Raw genomic sequence first — 18,185 nt, 5'->3', positions numbered from 1 at the left:
ATAGGAAAGAGGCATGCAACAAGCTAACAAGCAATCTAGGTGAGTGAAATAGATAAAAGCAGGCTTATTTGTTCACCTTTTTTTTTCTAACATAACATACAGATGCTAATTCCAAGAGAAACATTAGAGGATCAAGCAATGCGGTAGCATGCTAGCTAATCACTTGCAGCATTAATGCAGCTCATGTATTAAACAACAATAGACATTTTACTCCGATGTTTATACCTTGAAAAGGCAATAATACTTTTTTTTAACTTCACCGCACAGTTTGAGCATACAATATACATATGACACGTAATATGCTGAGGAAGATGTTTGAGCTAGCACAGTACAAATATCTACAGTTAAGAGTTTAGGTCAGGAATTATGGCATGGCACTGCATTCTCAACCATGTGTGGGGTCAATAAGCATCGTGCAGTGATGCAATTCAAATTTAAAAGTTTGCAGGTACTACAACATGATACAATTGTTGTATGGTTTTAAGTTTTAACCTCAAAATTCAGCAATCTTCAAGCTAGACTCTCTAAATATCAATTGCTGTTGAGACAGCCATGGTGGTCTGTAAGTTCCTAAGAATAAAAGCATCCCAACAAACCTACGCTGGTAAAAGTAAGATACCAACCTTAGCTAAGTGATGTTCTGAACAACTTTACATAAATCCGGCTAGCAGGAACTTTCCTGCAAGAATTGCACTAATCTTGCTTCATTGCAAAGATGGAAAAGGTCAGTATGATGTGATACAAAGGTGGAATGAACCTGTGTTGTAGCTTCTGACAAGAGCAAGTTAGAATTTGAACTCTGAGAGAACTATGATTTCACAACATCGAGTGCAAGAAGTAAATCAAACTTGTGCACAGGAAAAATAAGTTTCTAGGTCGAGCAAAACTAAATGTCAATACACAAGTTAAACTGTTATCAACATCAGCTTTCTTAGATGGCACACTGACCAAAAGGCATCCACACGTAAACAGAGGAAATGAATTTTAGTAAGACTGATTGTACAATTTACAGAGTTGTAAGATCTATAAAAGTAATACATCATGAAGAAAATTGTCACTAATAAAGATATTATAAACTTCACTCATTTATCTAGAGCAATAAATCACTGCCAAAAACTAGTTAGAAGAAGCTCCCTGGTACAGAACATGTCTAGTTAGAAGCTCTCTGGTACACGTCTCATGTACCTTGTCCCTTCAGACCCAGGATGACATGTCCTTTCATTGTTGAAAATAGTCTCTTCAAGCATCACAAGGGTGGCATTCCATCAGGCTCGGTTGTGATGCTTGAAGATATTGAAAATGTTCAAGAAATGGAGCTTTTCATGGATACTTCAAGAAATAGTCTCTTCAAGTCTCTTCATGATTTAATGGCTGCAGAGTGGTTCTTGAAGTACTCTTTCTCTGAGAAATGGAGCTTTTCTTGTATGTCATGAGGAAGCACAGGGCCAACTTTCCATCTAAAACTCTGAATAACTTCTGCTCGGTTGTACCTGTTTGGATAGAATTCATTCAGCTAAAGTACACACAAAATCAATTTTAAGCATGTGCTATCAGCATAAAACAAACAAACAAAAAGTTAGCTCATTGAGAACTTTTAGTTATGTACATGTAAGCCATAAGGCATCTTTTGTTACGGAGCAGGGAAAGATGGTGGATAGCTGCACCATAGTGATCCTAATTTCTAGTTGTCTCAATATCTAAGTTTTGCTCCACCATTTTCCTGTCATAAGCCAGGCCTTGTCAGTTGCATTGGAAATGTCTATCAATCAGGTTAACTTTGGATCAAGATGGTCAACCTTCTAGTAGGAATGTAGGGTACAATTTACCTGATCAGTGATTGGAATTGTGAATTGTGCTCACTGCACTCTCTAATCACCTGATCGAACATGTCAGTCTGCACATTTTCAGAGATTGCAAGTTAGGTACCAAAGAAACTAAAAGGGACTGCTGCTGTCAAAGTCGCATTGCTTATAATAACGGAAGAGCAGTACAAAATATTTTCAACCTTTTTTGCCCGCCTTGTTCGTTTGGCTGATAAGTCATGGCAGAAAGTACTGTTGGCTGATTTATTGTGAAAGAAAAACACTACTGAATGGCTGGCAGATTCGGCTGATAAGCTCATGCCTATATTAGTTATGTCTTATATATTAAGACAGAGGGAGTAATTGTTTACATCCATACACATGGTAAAAAAAAATTATGAATTAATGAAACATTGTAGTGATCTGTTTTTTATGTACATAGGTATGGACAGGGTCTAACTTGATGGAGAATTAAACCAGGTGTCCAGGTACAATACGAGTTTCTTCAAATTTGGATAGCACATACTAACTAGTAACTAACATGTTTAGAAGGGAGAAGAGTCTAAAAGACACTGGTTCAGTAGCTCAAAAAAATGATATAACTTTGCAGGCACATCTGTCAGCCAAACCAATATTTGATCTGACAATTCATGATTTTTAAGGTGCTACCAAAGCAATACTTTCGACTGAGGATACAAAAGGTTTTCCACAAGCAAATTAACCCATCAAACACAGAACACACTAGATCATACAAAATTGCAGCCTGCCATAGACACAAACGAGATAAAAGCAGCAATCACTCTAGTAGCTGCAGGTGAGTACAGAGAAGTAGGAATTACGTTGAATGGCGCAAGCTGGCCAGCCTCAGAGGAGTCGATCTCCTTTAGCAGCTGCGACGCACGCCTCCCATACATCCTCCTCCAGAACCTGCGATGGCACTTGGGTATTCCTGAGCAGGGAAGCTAAAAATGTTCAGTCCAAATTCCAAAAGGCGAAAAGTCTACGATCACACGTGAACTAAAATATAAATTGTTTAGAGCAAAGATTTCTCAGCTATTTTAAGAGAAAGCACAAGACATTATGAAATTACAGTATAATAACATTCTCAAGTAAAAGTGTCCCTTTATGCATTGGAAGTGTTTGCCGTTGATGATGTCAGCGTCCTTAACTTCCATAAAAATTCATGTTCACTACAAACAGGCAAACGATAATTCATGCATTGATTCTCCATTGTATATCTTAAAACTTATTTTTTTTCACACAATTCATTCAGGGAGAATTCATCTCAATACTAACAGTTGCTACTTACTACAGGAAGAATTAGCATCAAGTTGAAAAGCTTGTAAACATCCTCGGGCCTGCTGTCTGTAGCTACGGCTGCTGCAAATAACTGTGATTTACTATAGTGAATAACTGAAACAGTCACAGCAAGCTCAAACAACGAGGCTGCTGGTGTTTTGGGGCTCTTTATTTCAACAAACATAATAGAAGGTCAGCAAGATTTTCCACTTTTCTAAACCTTTCATCTCTACATACAGGTATCAGTAATGAAGAGGTCAAGTTGAGAAAAGGTTTTATACTTGTGAATCTTTGGATAAAACTGAGCAAGCTTAGTCAAGTTTATCAATCCTCTTTGCCTTGTGCCAATTTCTAAATATTTCGTTGACGAAAGCATCTCTAGTTCTCTACCAAACAGGGGAGGAGCCGGTAAAGGACATGGCAACTGATAGTTTTTGCAAAGGAATTTGAAGTTAGTAAGCATAGCACACATACGCTTGTAAATTAGATCAGATCCAAATACAAATGAGCAAATAGCTCAAGTTAGGGTTTGGGTGCTCGGTTTCGCACGGCAGGGAGGGAAGAGAAGAGGTGGGTATACCTGGTGGGTGCTCGTCGCCGGTGAAGAGCTCGATGAAGACCTGGCACCTGGCCTAGGGCGGCGGCGGCGGCAGTGGCGGTCACCCACTCGTCGCCACTCGCCACGACGCCACCAGAGACTCAGAGAGAGCGCGCGCGTCTTTTCAAAGGAAAAAGAGAGCGCGCGCGGGGTGCGGGAAAAAAATGCAAGCCACTAGTGATGACCGCAGTCCAGGGCTCCAGAAGTTTGCTGGGAGCCTGGGACTGGGAGGCTGCGTGTCTGTGACCGCCTGACCGGAGCAAGGCCTAGATGTTGCTACAGTTGGATTAGCAGAAGACCGTTTGAAGCTTGTTTGGTTGCCCGCATGAGACCATATATGCATCTTGGAATGTAGTGTGGTCCTGTTTGGTTGCCTGCATGTAGCTTTGGACCAGTTTCTGGACATGCAAAAAGGAGCCCTCAGCTAAGCTGAGGAGGACCTGAATCGGCCGTTCCTAGCCAGCCAGGCGGGCAGATGCAGCCGTTTACGTGCCTAACGGTGTATTAGTGCGTGATTAGTAAATATCAAGTGATATTAGTGTACTTTAAAGTTGATTAATATATAATTAGATAAAATAAGACCTGTAAAAGTGTATTCGTACAAAAATAAAAATTATAATCATAATCTTATAATATTTTTATCTCATACAGCTTACCTTCGTACAGGCAAAGAGCCTGGCTCCACATATGCATGCAACTAAACTAGGCTTCCTGCATGCATCCGGTCAGGCCAAAGGCAGCCTGGCTCTCTAGAGCTTGTCTGGTTGGGATGAGAAGGAAACCAGGCCCTTGGTTGCCCAACCATCGTTTTTGGAAAAACTATAGAATGGACCCTAAAGGCCTTGTTTAGTTCCAAAAATTTTTGCGAAACAGGTACTGTAGCATTTTCGTTTGTATTTGACAAATACTCCCTCCGGGCAGCTTTCTTAGGCGTACACAAAGATTAAATGATGTTGGCTCAATACGGCTGCTATAGAGTCGGATACTCTTTCATTTAATTCATGCATGAAGCCATGCAGGGAATACGAAGTGGTAAGCACTGGTGCCGCAAATTTATACTTAAAGGACCTATACATGCATGAAAACTCTTCGATTCTCGGCCAGCATGCACGCCCAACGGCACCCACATTGAATGCAGTAGGATTTCCAAAGCATCGTTGCCTCGTTCCTGCTACCGGCGCCCAAGATAGCTGCCTAACTGAAAAATGACGAAACGCCTAAGAAAGCTGCCCGGAGGGAGTATTGTCTAATCATGCACTAACTAAGCTCAAAAAGATTCGTCTCGTCAATTTCGACTAAACTATGCAATTAGTTTTTATTTTCGTCTATATTTAATACTCCATGCACACGTCTAAAGATTCGATGTGACGGGGAATCTGAAAAATTTTGCAAATTTTTTTGAGAAGTAAACAAGGCCTAAATGTCATTTTCTCCGAACTCAATCCCTCTCTCACTTACGAGTGGCCCTGCTCGTCAACCTCTTCCTCTTCCTTGTTCCACTTCGTGCACGAGAAGCCTGGAGCTCACCGCCCTAGACCTTGCCGACCTTGCTCGGCCGAGGATGCAGGAAACACGCCGCCGTAGGGAGGAGGGAGAGGACGTGCAGCAGGAGCTCCCACGCCTACGGCCTACCATTGCGCATCGGAGGAAGAGGCTCGCGCCGGCCGCCAAAGCTCCCGCGCGCTCGAGCAAAGGCCCGCGCCTGCCACTACGCGTCGGAGGAAGAGGCCGCCAGCCACTGGTGCTCCCGTGCGCGCCCTTGTAGAGGCCTGCGCCAGCCACTGGAGTTTCCGCGCTCCCTGAGCAGAGGCACGATTCTTCTTCCTCTCCGTACGGCGGGCAGTCGAGCTCGACCTAGGGTTGCGAGGAGGCATGGGGGCACCGGCTGGCCACGGACCTGAGGCGGGGGTGTGCGGGCGACGTCGGAGCGGGGCGTCGGCGAGATCTAGGTCGTGCAGGTGGCGGCGAAGTGGGGCGCTGGCAAGGTACCTTGGCAGCGCGAATGGGAGTCGCAGAGGAGAGATGTCGCCGACTAGAAAAAACGAGGAAATATCAAATCGGTATGTTCATAATCAGTGGCAGGTGGATAATTTTTTACTCCAAAAACAGCTGAAAAGCAGGGGGTGAGATGCTTTTGAAGTTGTCTATAGTGAAAAATAGAAGATAAGAATGACTCTTTATAGTACGCATGAAATTTAGAAAGATAGGCCTTGTTTAGTTCTAAATTTTTTTTGCAAAATACATTGTAGCACTTTCGTTTGTATTTGACAAATATTGTTCAATCATAGACAAGGCTATATTTAATGCTTCATGCATGTACCGTAAGATTCGATGTGATAGGAAATCTTGAAAACTTTTTTGTTTTTAAGGTAAACTAAACAAGGCCTTACTAATTGATTTTGTAAAAATAGCAAAATTGTTGTGGATCTCTTCTCTCTTTTTTTTTGAGAAGTTTTCTATTGTACTATATATATATATATATATAACAATGAAATTTGGCCACAGAGGCTATAGAGGCACCTGCTCCTGCTCTCCGATAAAACTAATGTGAGTTTTTGTTTTTTAGTTATGACAGTGTAATGGCCTATTTGGTTTGTGAAGACGCTGTTCAATTTTGAGACGTTAGGGTTAGGACGACAAAAGTAACTGTGGTGCAGTGTTGATTCCAGAGAATATCATGATGTTGTGACAATCCAACCAAAATAATAAGGGTCGGTGGGTTGGATCACTCTCGAGCCTTGAATCACTCCGCGCCTTAGATCCAAACATTGATGTAAGAGCATCTCCAATAATTTCCAAAACCCACTCAATCCTAATCTTTTTCTTACATGATTAGAAAAAAAAAAAGTTACTCTCCAACAATTCTCAATCTCAACTCCTGACCTTTTCGTATTCCCAATCTCAACTCCTAATCTTTCATTCTGTCAAAAAAACTCCTAATCTTTCTGTACTTGTAAAACTGAACGAATCACGTGAAAATATACATACATGTATCGATCATCCCATCTAGAGGTGAAAAGAAGTAGAATAGAGGTGAAAAGAGTAGGAAAGAATAAAGAGTAAGATTCCCAATAGAAATATACAAGAGTGAAAAAATATAGAAGTGAATGAAGTGATTTAGAAATTGTCTAGAACTCTTAATGTAAAATTGTCTTTTATATTTTTAGATTGGAGGGCAAATGTACTCTCAAGTTTTTTTAAGCCACTTACAAAACTTATTGATTTACCGATTATTTTTTTAGAAACTATTTGAGATGCGGTCACCAGATACAAACTGAGTAGAGTACCAACAGATCAAAAGACACGACAATAAAAAGGGCTATGAATCCTCAAAATTCGATCTGAACAGGAACAAAGTATGGACATTTTCACAGCTTATAGATAAGGTCAGAGCCTCAGCTGGATTTGCGAAAGCTGCAACATCATAAATAACAAGACTTTATTCAAATGCAGAAACAATACCGAACATATATGTGTAAACCACACAAACTGAACGCTAAATAACAAGTTTTTTGTTGTCACCGGTCATCACTTCCCCTTGACCACTGGCATCAAGATTCAAGGGGAAGAAAAGACACGACAATAAAAAACTTTAGCCATATCACTGGCAGGCTGCCCAGGTCATTACTTCCCCTTGACCACTGTCACCGGACATGATGCGTTTGACAGAACGTAGTTTGTCACACTTCCCAGGAGAATCCTGAAGTAATTACCGGATTAGAGTCATGAAGAAAATGAAACAGGCTAAAATATTTAGGGCAATGTATATATTTTTGCCTGAGTGCAATAATAAGCTTATAAGCATATACTGTATAAGATTGTATGAAAAAGGAACGTGGTAATTAATTTACATTCAAATTGAGTAGCACGAGTTTCAGGTAAAACAAGTGTGGGGAGAACTGCACTCAAATCTGATTTATGACATCTAAATTATTAAGCAGTGTTTCAACAACGAATATGGTGTGACTGGAAAGCTAGAGTAACAAAAACAACACAAGTCCCCTTTCAGCACAAGTATATAATCTGTAGCAAGGCAGAACTGAACATTTTTTCCTGACCATAAAAAAATTAATCACTGATTATTATGCAAGGAATTTTCTATCCATTTCACAACTCAAATGATCCATTTCTTTTTCGAAGAAAGCTGTTAGTCTGTTACACAAATGCCAAGAACTCAAGATACTGAGCTGAATTAAAAGCTTCCTGAACCCTTGTATATGTAGTTACCCACTAGTGATAATTTTATATATATGAACTTAAGCGTTGAACAACACAGCCATGCCATTGGTCGACTGATCCTATACATGCATCTTTCAAATGCCCAGACTCATGTAGAGCATTTAAATATCAAAGGCAGCTTCACATGGCTGCATAAAAAACTGACAATCGTGATGATGTTGGGATGTCTCAAGTCTCAACTCTCGGACAATGCCCTCTTGCGAGTCAAAAAAGAAGGTCGCAACTCGTAAGGCAGCATGGCTTGGCTCAGCACTGCTAAGAAATACTACTCACATTGACAGCTCAGAATCACCGGATGCAACGATAAAATGCACAAGAAGATTTTTCAGATAAGGCCTTGTTTAGTTCAACCCAAAAACAATATTTACCACAAACAAACGAAAGTGCAATAGTAGCGAAATTCAAAAAGTTTTCACATCTAAACAAGGCCTAAGTATTATTGTCGTCGAAAGACATTCCAGCAAGACGTGACGAACTAGAAGTGCTGTGATTTAAGTACGTGCGCCAGCATACGTGACGAACATATCGCTATCAATTGTTGAGCCTGTTCGCTGAAACTACAGCCATATTTATTCTAGACACTCCGTTGACTCGCTTATCCGAACGAAAAGAAAAGGAAACGGAAGAAACTAGCTTAGGGACTCAATGGTCAAGCAGGACACCGTATTCCAGTCTTGACGAGGCAGCATCTGACATTTCAATAGTGGTAGTAATGGCGGCTTAGGATGATACTGTACCTCTGGATCGGGCCGAGGCCGCGACTACCCATGACGAGGGAATCGATCTTGAGGTCCCCGACGGCGTCGCAGAGCTTCTCCCTAGCGTCGCCCCAGTACAGCTTCGCCACCACCTTGAGCTGAAGAGCACGGAAATGGGGCAAGGATTAGTTAGTTAGTTTATCCCCCACCGGCCACCGCCACTCACTTCGATTCAGATCAGAGCGTAGCACGAACGCCGCCGCCGCCACCCACCTGCTTCTGGCGCGCCGCCGTGTCGATCATGTCGAGCACCTCGGCGTCGGTGCGCACGCCGTAGCCCTGCATCACCTCGGGCTCCCGGAACTCGGAGAGCGGGATCAGCGCTGCGGGGATCGAAGATTCGAAGCAGCGGGGGAGAGGCGAGATCGAATCGAATCAGATGGAGCCGACGAAAATGAACCAAGAAGATGGAGACGAATCGAAACAGACACTGTTTCGAGTGAGCATTTGGGTAGTAAAGTAAGGGTAGGGATGCGAGTGCTTACGGGATCCGGACTTGGCCCAGAGCGCGTGCTTGGTCTCCTCCCCGCTGTGGTGCAGGACGTGGAGGACGACGAGGGTGTCCCCGTGGTGGAGCAGGTTGTCGATGGCCCAGTCCAGCGCCTTCTTGGCGCTCTCCGAGTAGTCCATGGCCACCCCGATCCTCCGCTCCCCGTCTGCTGCTGCCGCCGCGGCCGCCATCGGATCAGCTGAAACCTCTCGCTTGCTTGCTTGCTCTCGCTCTTGCTCTATTCTCTCCTAAACGCGGTGGCGTGGTGGTAGCAGAGACAAGTCTATTGCGGGTGCGGCGAGGCGAGGCGAGCGAGGGAGAAGCAGCATAAAAATGGAGCAGGTGGTGGGGGTGGGTCCGCGTCGGCGTTTGGAACGAGCGAGCGGGACACCCGGCGCCTGGTCCCGGACCCAGACAGTTCTCGCGGCGGATCGGCACGGAAGCGGGAAGCAGCCCCTGTCGCGGCACACGTTTTCGCCGCGTGCGTTTCGGCCGGGAACGGGCGGCGTGGTGCGGGCGCGTGCACTCCAGCGTTTTGCTGTTGCCGGGACGTGCGCGCGGAATCTTTGCACGCACGATGCCTCTGCTGCCTCCGCGCGACGCGCTGAAGCAAGCAAGCGCACCCAACGGGGCTGTTCGTCGTGCGGCCGGTCACCGACTCATCGCTACCGTGGATTGGGTGACATCGTTCCATTCCTTCGCGTGAGGACGAGGTGGATGCGTTGGATCGGAACTTGGGCCTTGTTTACTTATACCTAAAATCCAAAAACTTTTCAAGATTCTCTGTCACGCATGCATGGAGTATTAAATATAAACGAAATTTAAAACTAATTACACAGTTTGGTCAAAATTTACGAGACGAATCTTTTATCCTAGTTAATCTATGATTTGATAATAATTACCACAAACAAACGAAAGTACTACAGTGTCCCGAAAAAATTTCGTCGACGAAGTAAACAAGGCCTTGGAAGCAGGCTGCGGCTTGCGCCGTGCGGTGCGGTCGACGTCGTTAGTATACCACGACGATCTATCCACGCGGGGTTTTTTCTCCTTCTTTTCTTTTTTATGAAAACTCCACGCGGTATGTATCGGCATCGTGAGACGGTTCACGGTTGAGAGTTGAGACTGGGGATCGCTTCTTCTTTCGGGACAGACACAGGAAAAGTGGCGGAAAGCGTCGCCGTGTTTCGCAGGTTTTGCGTGAACGAAAGCATGTTGACGGGCCCGCAGGTTGCGGCGGAATGTTAGCCACAGCCCACAGGGCATCGTGCAAGCGAGGGTTCTCTTCCTTCAACAGGAAGATAAACATCTCTCGTCGTCATGAGATTGCTAATCGCGCCCGAGCATGCGATAGGCATGTTTTTCGTCCACAAAATGAGCAATCATGGACTAATATTGTTTAGTTCCAATCATAAGCAAGCATGACCTATGTTCATCCTGGCCTTGTTTAGTTCCAAAAAATTTTATAAAATAAGCATGGTAGTATTTTCATTTGTATTTGATAAATATTATTTAATCATGGACTAATTAGATTCAAAAGATTTGTCTTGTAAATTACAGGTAAAATGTGTAATTAGTTATTTTTTTATTTATATTTAATACTCTATACATAAGCCGTAAGATTCGATGTAACGGAGAATCTACAACTTTTTGACCTTGTTACCTTTAGTTCACTCCAAAAACCAAAAAAAAATTCAAGATTCCTCATCACATCGAATCTTGCGACACATGCATGGAGCACTAAATATAGACAAAAAATAAAACTAATTACACAGTTTTCCTGTAAATCATGAGATGAATCTTTTAAGCCTAGCGACTTCATGATTGGACAATATTTGTCAAATAAAAACGAAAGTGCTATAGTTTTGAAGACCAAAAAGTTTTCGGAACTAAACAAGGCCTCACCCAAAAACCAAAAAAATTTCAAGACTCTTCATCACATCGAATCTTGTGACATATGTAGGGACTATTAAATATAGATGAACACAAAAACTAATTGTACAATTTGACTGTAAATCGCAAGACGAATCTTTTAAACTTAGTTGCTTCATAATTATATAATATTTATAAAATAAAAATGAAAGTACTACCGTGTCAAAATCAAAAAATCTAAACAAGACCTTTAAAAAAAATTTGAAAAACAAGGCCGGGATGAACATAGGCATATGAATATTGTATGCCCACGTGCCGGAGGGTGAGGTGTCAGTTGGCATAGCTGCAGGACTGCACACATGATGACACAACCACATGGCCGGGAGCAGAAGATAACATGCGCTTGCACTTGCACCTCTGCATGGCATTCTCAAGTATTTCCTCAGTTTTAAATTATAATAGCACGTTTTGATTTTTTAGTTTCGGGATAATGTGTATTTTAAATTATATTGTTTTTATTTCGGCATAATGTGTATTTTAGTGTGTAGCAAAATTTATATATCTAAAAAAGCTAAATGTATTATAAGTTAGAATAGATGAAGTGCTTGTTAGCCCCTTCTTTTGGAAAAAAATTGATCTACCTCTATTATTAGAAAAACTCATTTTACTACTTAAATAGTTTTTTCTAATTTTTGAAACCCTTTGATTTAATCTTCCTAAGCGGTTTTAAAAGCTGTCTAGGCTGACGCGGCGTCATGTCAGCCATCTTGTGTCATCACATAGGTAAGTTGGACTTTGTCAACTTCATAGATTAATCAAATTTTAACAAAAAAAAATGTAGAAATGTTTTTACCAAGAAAACTCTAAAAAGATGCATTTAAAAATTCTGAAATATAATTAAATCTTACAAAAATATTTTAGCTTGGAAAAACATGAAACTAATTTCATTTTTCTCTAAAATCATATTCTATATTAAGGTTACTAGCTAGTTTGGAATAATTTGAATCTTATATATTCTCCTAAATCTAAAGCTAGACCAAAATATGAAACAGAAAATGTAGGGAACAAAATATCCTTGTGGACCGCAACCTCAATCACTGTGCAGCACACCCTAATTGCAAATAACATTTATTTTAGGCTAGTCTCAATGCATAGTTTTATTACATAGTTACCAAAACTATAAACTAGGTAATCCAGCCACATAAGTTTTATGGGGATGAAACTTCTCTCTCATCTAATGAAACTCCTTCATTTAATGACCTTATCAAGTCAGCAATTTTGCTTATGTGCATGATACTCTCATGCAACATGCATTGAGACTAGTCTTAGCATTAACTTCCCTCTTAGGCCTTGTTTAGTTCCCAAATAAATTTTGGGTTGGGATACTGTAGCATTTTGTTTTTATTTGGTAAAATATTGTTTAATCATGGACTAACTAGCCTTAAAAAATTCATCTCGCGATTTACAGACACACTGTGCAGTTAGTTTTTGTTTCGTCTATATTTAATGTTTCATGCATGTGCTGCAAAATTCGATGTGACAGAAAATCTTAAAAAGTTTTGGTTTTTGGGTAAACTAAACAAGATCTTAAGCATTGAGATATGCGCCAGAAATTCTAAATGAAAAATATAATTTAATTTTAAATTACATGCATTGACAACATGTATCATATGGTTTAACTTCTCATCTAGAGCATATCACGATGACCAAACATGTAGACTCATCGCACTATCAGCATTGTGCAACTTCTTTTGTGCAACCTCCCGAACCGACATACTGCAACTTGTCCAACAGCATCTGGAAAGACGCGGCAGCCTCCTCATTTGTCGTCGTTGACTCGATGGGCGGTGTGAACGTGCAGTCCAAAAATTTTTACAAATTTTTTTCAGAAAAGCTATTGAACAAACGGTTGTTTTGGCGTGTTGCAGCATCCGTTTTTTGGGCCGTTTGATCTGGTTCGGTCCATGTGTTTTGGACCTTCTGATATTTTTTCCGTTTGTTTGGTCTGTCCTTGTTGGATATGTGATGCTGACATGTGGGGTCCAGTTGTCGGCGCCGCACTGTTTAATTTTTTGGGAGTCGCGCTCATTTATTCGCTGCCGTTTCCCCTTTCCCCATTTCGCTTCGTCTTCTTCCTGGCGATTTGGCTCTCTCCGCCATTGGCGACTCCTAGGGTTTGGAGAGGTATGCTTATTGTGCTTCATTTCCTCAAGTTTTTGTCCAGCGATTTCGATATCTGTTGTTTGTCGTTCATCTGTGCGGCTCGGCGTTCTTCTCTATTTACTCTGTTTTTTGCGATTCTCTCCGATCGAGCGCGAGTGCGCTGCGCGGACGGCCCACGGCCCGCTGCTTGCTGCACTACGGTCAGTCGCCCAGTCAGGCAGGCCATGCGCCACTCCGTGTGGTGCGCCGTGCGCATGGCTCACGGCGGCAGATCTGGTCGCAGGCTCGCAGCGGCCGGGGACCAGGTCCCAGGAAGTTCGGTACGCCTCGGTCCACTGTGGAGCCTGTGCATGGCGAGGAGCGCTGCTCTGGTGACGGTGACTAGACGAGTAGGAGGTGGACGGGAGTAATTATGGGGACAGGACGTTGTGCTTTTTTTCTTTTTTTTATAATATATAATTACGCTGCACTTTTGGAATCATCGTGAACTATTATGGTTCTTTTATTTTGTTTTGCCAAATGTTAATTGAGCATGTAGAGTTGTGGATATGATTTTAATATGTTTTATGTATGAAATGAATTGTAGGTTTTTTTTATACCCGGCTGTTTTGTATATCAATTGTGCTCTTTTAGTATGCATTGTGCAGTTTTAATGTTTTTTTGGAAGTTATGACATGTGTAATCTTTAGTAAATTTATAGTAGCGTATTTTTGTATCAATATTTTTCGTGATTCTTACTGTTGTATAGTACTTTTGGTGTATACTTTGTTAGTTAAAGGTATTTATAGTTGCATGACCTATGTTTTTTGTTAGCTGATATTGTGATATTACTGTTTTTACATGCTAGTAGTCAATGTAATTTTTTCTTATTTTACTGTAATTTTAGTATTTGATTGTTATAAGTAAATAGGGGTACACCTTTTGAATTGTGGTTAGGTCTTGAACTTTTTGCAATGAAAGGCAGCTGACATGTGTTTTTTTCCATAATTTTTAGATGGTTCGAAAAAGGCCTCGTGGTGTTGTTGATATATCTAGTCCTGATATTTCTGAGAATGAAGATTTGAATGATGTGCAGTGTTCTCAACCAAATTTTATGGATTATGATTCATTTCAGACTTCTTCGGATGCTATGGATGTTTCTGATGTTAGTGTTCTATTTGTATTTCTTTTTTTAGATGTATATGTATACTATTTTAAAAACTTACTTCTATTTATGTTGCTTGCAGGGTGATTCTTCTAGTGATAATTCAAGTTTTGATCGACATCTGTATGAGAACTGTTTGAAGGATGTATGGTTTTTTTCCTTCCGTTTTTTTCCTTTGTAGTTATATTTTAGTGCTTTTATTTACTAAATTAATTTATTCTTTGTTCAGTATGAAAAGTTTAGAATTATGAAGAGAAGGCTAAAAATGGCATTGAGGCATAAGGTTAGTATCTGTTCTTTTTATTTATGTTTGTGCATTTTAGGTTACATTCATTTCTTGTTTTCTAAATTTTATGAATAAAATTGTAGGCTAAGAAGGTGAAATCTGTAAAGAAGTCTAAGGCTGCTTTCACAAGGTTTTCTGCCACAGCTTTTATGAATGTAATCTCCTCTTTGTCTCCTGAGAAGAAGGATGTTATTGCTAGCTATGGGTTTGGTTCATTGTTGCTGTTTGATAAATGCTTTGTGCCCAATAGTTTGGCTAAGTGGGTTGCAAATTTGGTGGATTCCAAGTCTGGTGATATAGTTCATGATGGAAAGGTAATCTCATTGACTGAAGAATCTGTTCATCTGGTTCTTGATCTTCCTATTGGTACAAGGCCTTTCCCTTCTGATCCTAGTGTTGGCAAGGATTTTATTTTATCAAAGTTTGGGAAGTCTATGATTCCGCCGGTATCTTTCTTTGCTGATAAATTGATCAAGAAGGATGATTTGTCAGATGAGGATGTGTTTATCTGTTTCATGATAGTTGCTTTGAGCAGTTTCTTGTGCCCCAATACGAACACCATTCCCAGTCCAAAGTACTTTGGTATATTTGAAGATGTTGATCACATTAAGGATTTCAAGTGGTGTGCTTATGTGCTTCAGTGGTTACTTGAGCATGTGAAGGCATTCAATGGTGGTAAAGATGCTAAAGCAAAGCGTTGTTTGGGTCTTGGTGGCTGTTTGTATTACCTTGCGGTAAGTTTAGTTTTTGCAACTATAAATATGGTTTCTGTATTTTATTGTTTTGAATATTTTTTATCTAATTCTGCATTATATATTTTGTTCATGGTTTGGTTATGGCTTTTTAACTTATAAGTTGTCTGGTCATTTATTTCTAGGTTGTTTGTATTTAGTAATTGATTTTATATTTTTTGTTGTTATTTGTTGCTTGTTTTAATAGTTCTTCACTGTAATATAATTGTTTAATTTTTTTTAAGGTTGTTTACCTGGATCATATTGATTTCGGTCAGAGGCAACTTGTAGATTCTATTCCTCGAATATGTGTGTGGAAGGGTGATTTGATTAAGTTTTATGCTAATCTTGATATCAAATCCCCTGGTGTTTATGGTTACAGACCTTTGCTTCCCTTTGACAACACATGCTACTACAAGGTGAGATTTAATGAGTAATTCAATAAGAATTTGATGTAGTATTTTCAATTGTTATTTTAGTTAGGTTTGTTAGTTACCTCATTCAGGTTTCCTTCCAAATATGTTGCTGGTAATTTGCCTCTGTCTGTATCTTCCTGCAATTAACAAATAAGAAATTGTAAGTTCAATGAGTAATTCACTATTTTGGCTTAGTATTTCAAATTCTATCAGTTTTTGGCTTAGTTTTCTGAAAACTGGTGGAGATAATGCAACTTAATTTGTTGGGGATGTATTATTTCTAGTTCTATGTGATTGAATTTGGTTCTTACCTGTGTTTTTTGTCCTTTATCCCTTCCTTGCTGCCAGGGTTCGTCTGGAGGTTGCATTGCCCCTGCTTCTTTCGGTTCCTGTAGACAGATCTGGACGGGTGGTCTAGTAGTTCAGGTAAGTTTCCATTGTCATGACCTTCTTGTAGACAGATCTGTAGAGGTAGCAAGGCCTTCTTGTAGACAGATCTGGACAGGTGGTCTACCAGATTCGTTCTGACCTTCTTGGTTGGCAAGTTTCCTACTTTTGTGTTTGGACCCTTGGTTTATTTTGTTTTCTGGTTTAAGTGCTCTATACTATCTTAGTTGGGCTTTGGACATATGAATATCCTCAGTTGGGCTTTTTTATTTAACAGGTGCTAGGTGGTTTGTGTAAAAGTTTGGGCTTTGACTAAGGAGTTGTTATTTTGTCTTGTGGGCTTTGTTTTGGGCCTTCTCAGTTTTAATTCACTAGTAAGCTCCCATCCTTTTCTTTTCACATTTTCTGTATAGTTTAGGTTTATTTATATTTGATCATTATTTTTTTTACATAATTGTACTCAATGTAATTTCTTCATAGTCCTAGTGTAATTTTTTTTCAGGCTAAGTGACTGTAACTTGCCCTTTTTTGTTTTTTGCATTTGTAAAGTTTGTGTAATTTTTTGTATTTTTGGTTTTGACTTCAATAGAAAATATTTGTTATATTTGTAGCATATGTCCTTTGTATTATTTGTTTTTTGAATTCAATAGAAAATATTTGCTATATTTGTATCATCATTTTTTGTATTTTGTTTTGTATTTGTTTTGGACCATTAGATTTCAATCTGAGGGTTAGAAAATCCGGTTGTTTCATTGACCCAAAACAACCAGATTTGATGTGGCTATATATCTGGTTGTTTTGTTGCTGCACAACAACCGGTTGTTGCCCAGGCCACAAACAACCGGTTCTTGAATAGACAGACTCATTTTTTTATATTCTCTCTCACATCAAATTAAATCTTGTTGTATATGCATAAAGTATTAAATATAAATAAAAAATAACTAATTTTACAATTTGTCTATAATTTATGAGACGAATCTTTTGAGCCTAATTAACCTATGATTAGACAATATTTGTTAAACACAAACGAAAATGCTACAGTATCTATTTTAAAAAAAAAGAACTAAATAGAAGTCTACATGTTCACACCGCTCATGATGTACAACATGAATTTTTGTAGCGTGGTTAGCCCATGGTGTACAAGATCCACTCTTTGTTTAGTTCAAACCAAAAACTAAAAACTCTTTAAGATTTTTTGTCACATTAAATCTTGCGGCACACACGTATCGAACATTAAATATAGTTAAAAAAAAATCTAATTATATAGTTTGTCTGTAAACCACGAGATAAAATTTTTGAGTCTAATTGGTCTATAATTAGATAATATTTACCACAAACGTACTACAGCGGTCAAAAACTTTTCGTTTTGACACGTGAACATTGGGCCTTACTTGCGGAAGAGGCAACGCCACGAGCACACATCATCTAGATCACCGTCTGAATCTGGCCAATGTGGGAGGACGTGCCATGGTGTGCGATTCTAGGGGGGAAAAAGCTGGTTTCATATTGTCTTATCTTGAACTAAAAACAAATTTTCTATGAGTTTTTACAAGATTAGTTTAGATTTTAGAATTTTTAATTGCATATTATTCATAGAAAAATATTTTGACTTTCAAAATAACTTTTCTATTTATTTTTTAAAAATGAATTCTATAGTTTTTTTATAAAGTCTAATTGATCTTATTAAACTATTGATGTATTCCGATTTAGGGCCTGTTTAGATACCTTCAAAATTTCAAAAGTTATAAGAATTTCTGTCACATCGAATCTTGTGGCATATGTATAGAGTATTAAATATAGATTAAAAAATAACTAATTATACAGTTTGCCCGTAAATCGTGAGACGAATCTTTTGAGTCTAGATAATATATTATTAGACATTGTTTAACAAATACAATAAAAATGTTACAATGTCAATATCCAAAAGTTTTTTTTATCTAAACAAGGCCTTATGAGCGGTTTTGGCTAAGGTGACATCAGGTAGATGGTTTTGAAAGTTG

At 39.7% G+C, this 18,185-nt stretch overlaps 2 protein-coding genes, 1 long non-coding RNA gene and 1 pseudogene across 6 annotated transcripts; 1 reads left to right on the top strand and 3 right to left on the bottom strand.

Annotated features, from left to right (window-relative positions):
- Positions 585 to 3,160, bottom strand: LOC8072530 (annotated as a pseudogene).
- On the bottom strand, positions 7,004 to 9,596 carry LOC8061754 (universal stress protein PHOS32). Of its 2 annotated transcripts, XM_021447735.1 has the most exons (5): positions 9,182 to 9,596; positions 8,910 to 9,019; positions 8,676 to 8,794; positions 7,293 to 7,399; positions 7,004 to 7,196 (listed from the first exon to the last, which is right to left on the bottom strand). In XM_021447735.1, the coding sequence occupies exons 1-4, from the start codon at positions 9,375 to 9,377 to the stop codon at positions 7,324 to 7,326; spliced, it is 501 nt and encodes a 166-aa protein (XP_021303410.1). In that variant the 5' UTR covers positions 9,378 to 9,596; the 3' UTR covers positions 7,004 to 7,196; positions 7,293 to 7,323. The 2 variants fall into 2 exon arrangements, with proteins under 2 accessions (XP_021303410.1, XP_002439902.1); XM_002439857.2 differs by having other exon boundaries at positions 7,010 to 7,399; positions 9,182 to 9,593.
- Positions 13,038 to 16,789, top strand: LOC8061753. Of its 3 annotated transcripts, XR_002447401.1 has the most exons (9): positions 13,038 to 13,242; positions 14,216 to 14,365; positions 14,448 to 14,510; positions 14,595 to 14,648; positions 14,735 to 15,385; positions 15,628 to 15,801; positions 16,147 to 16,224; positions 16,463 to 16,559; positions 16,688 to 16,789. XR_002447401.1 is itself a non-coding variant. In XM_021447177.1 (8 exons), exons 1-8 carry the CDS (start codon positions 13,084 to 13,086, stop codon positions 16,499 to 16,501), a joined length of 1,368 nt encoding a protein of 455 aa, XP_021302852.1. In that variant the 5' UTR covers positions 13,038 to 13,083; the 3' UTR covers positions 16,502 to 16,789. The 3 variants fall into 3 exon arrangements, 2 of the variants coding, with proteins under 2 accessions (XP_021302852.1, XP_002441202.2); XM_021447177.1 differs by having other exon boundaries at positions 16,463 to 16,789; XM_002441157.2 differs by having other exon boundaries at positions 16,147 to 16,789.
- Positions 15,802 to 16,200, bottom strand: LOC110430137. The gene is made up of 2 exons (XR_002447402.1): positions 16,110 to 16,200; positions 15,802 to 15,935 (listed from the first exon to the last, which is right to left on the bottom strand). It is a non-coding gene; the product is annotated as an uncharacterized LOC110430137 (long non-coding RNA).

The sequence above is a fragment of the Sorghum bicolor genome, chromosome 9 (assembly GCF_000003195.3).
Source record: "Sorghum bicolor cultivar BTx623 chromosome 9, Sorghum_bicolor_NCBIv3, whole genome shotgun sequence".
NCBI lineage: Eukaryota > Viridiplantae > Streptophyta > Magnoliopsida > Poales > Poaceae > Sorghum > Sorghum bicolor.
Note: the sequence above shows the minus strand (reverse complement) of the source record. Positions and strands in the feature narration are given on the sequence as shown.

Coding starts and splice junctions, on each gene's coding strand:
- LOC8061753 (XM_002441157.2), top strand. CDS start 13,084: ATGCTGACATGTGGGGTCCAGTTGTCGGCGCCGCACTGTTTAATTTTT. Junction 15,386..15,627: donor GCTGTTTGTATTACCTTGCG/GTAAGTTTAGTT, acceptor ATTTTTTTTAAG/GTTGTTTACCTGGATCATAT. Junction 15,802..16,146: donor ACAACACATGCTACTACAAG/GTGAGATTTAAT, acceptor CCTTGCTGCCAG/GGTTCGTCTGGAGGTTGCAT.
- LOC8061754 (XM_021447735.1), bottom strand. CDS start 9,377: ATGGCGGCCGCGGCGGCAGCAGCAGACGGGGAGCGGAGGATCGGGGTG. Junction 9,020..9,181: donor CTGGGCCAAGTCCGGATCCC/GTAAGCACTCGC, acceptor CGATCCCCGCAG/CGCTGATCCCGCTCTCCGAG. Junction 7,400..8,675: donor GGCCTCGGCCCGATCCAGAG/GTACAGTATCAT, acceptor TAATTACTTCAG/GATTCTCCTGGGAAGTGTGA.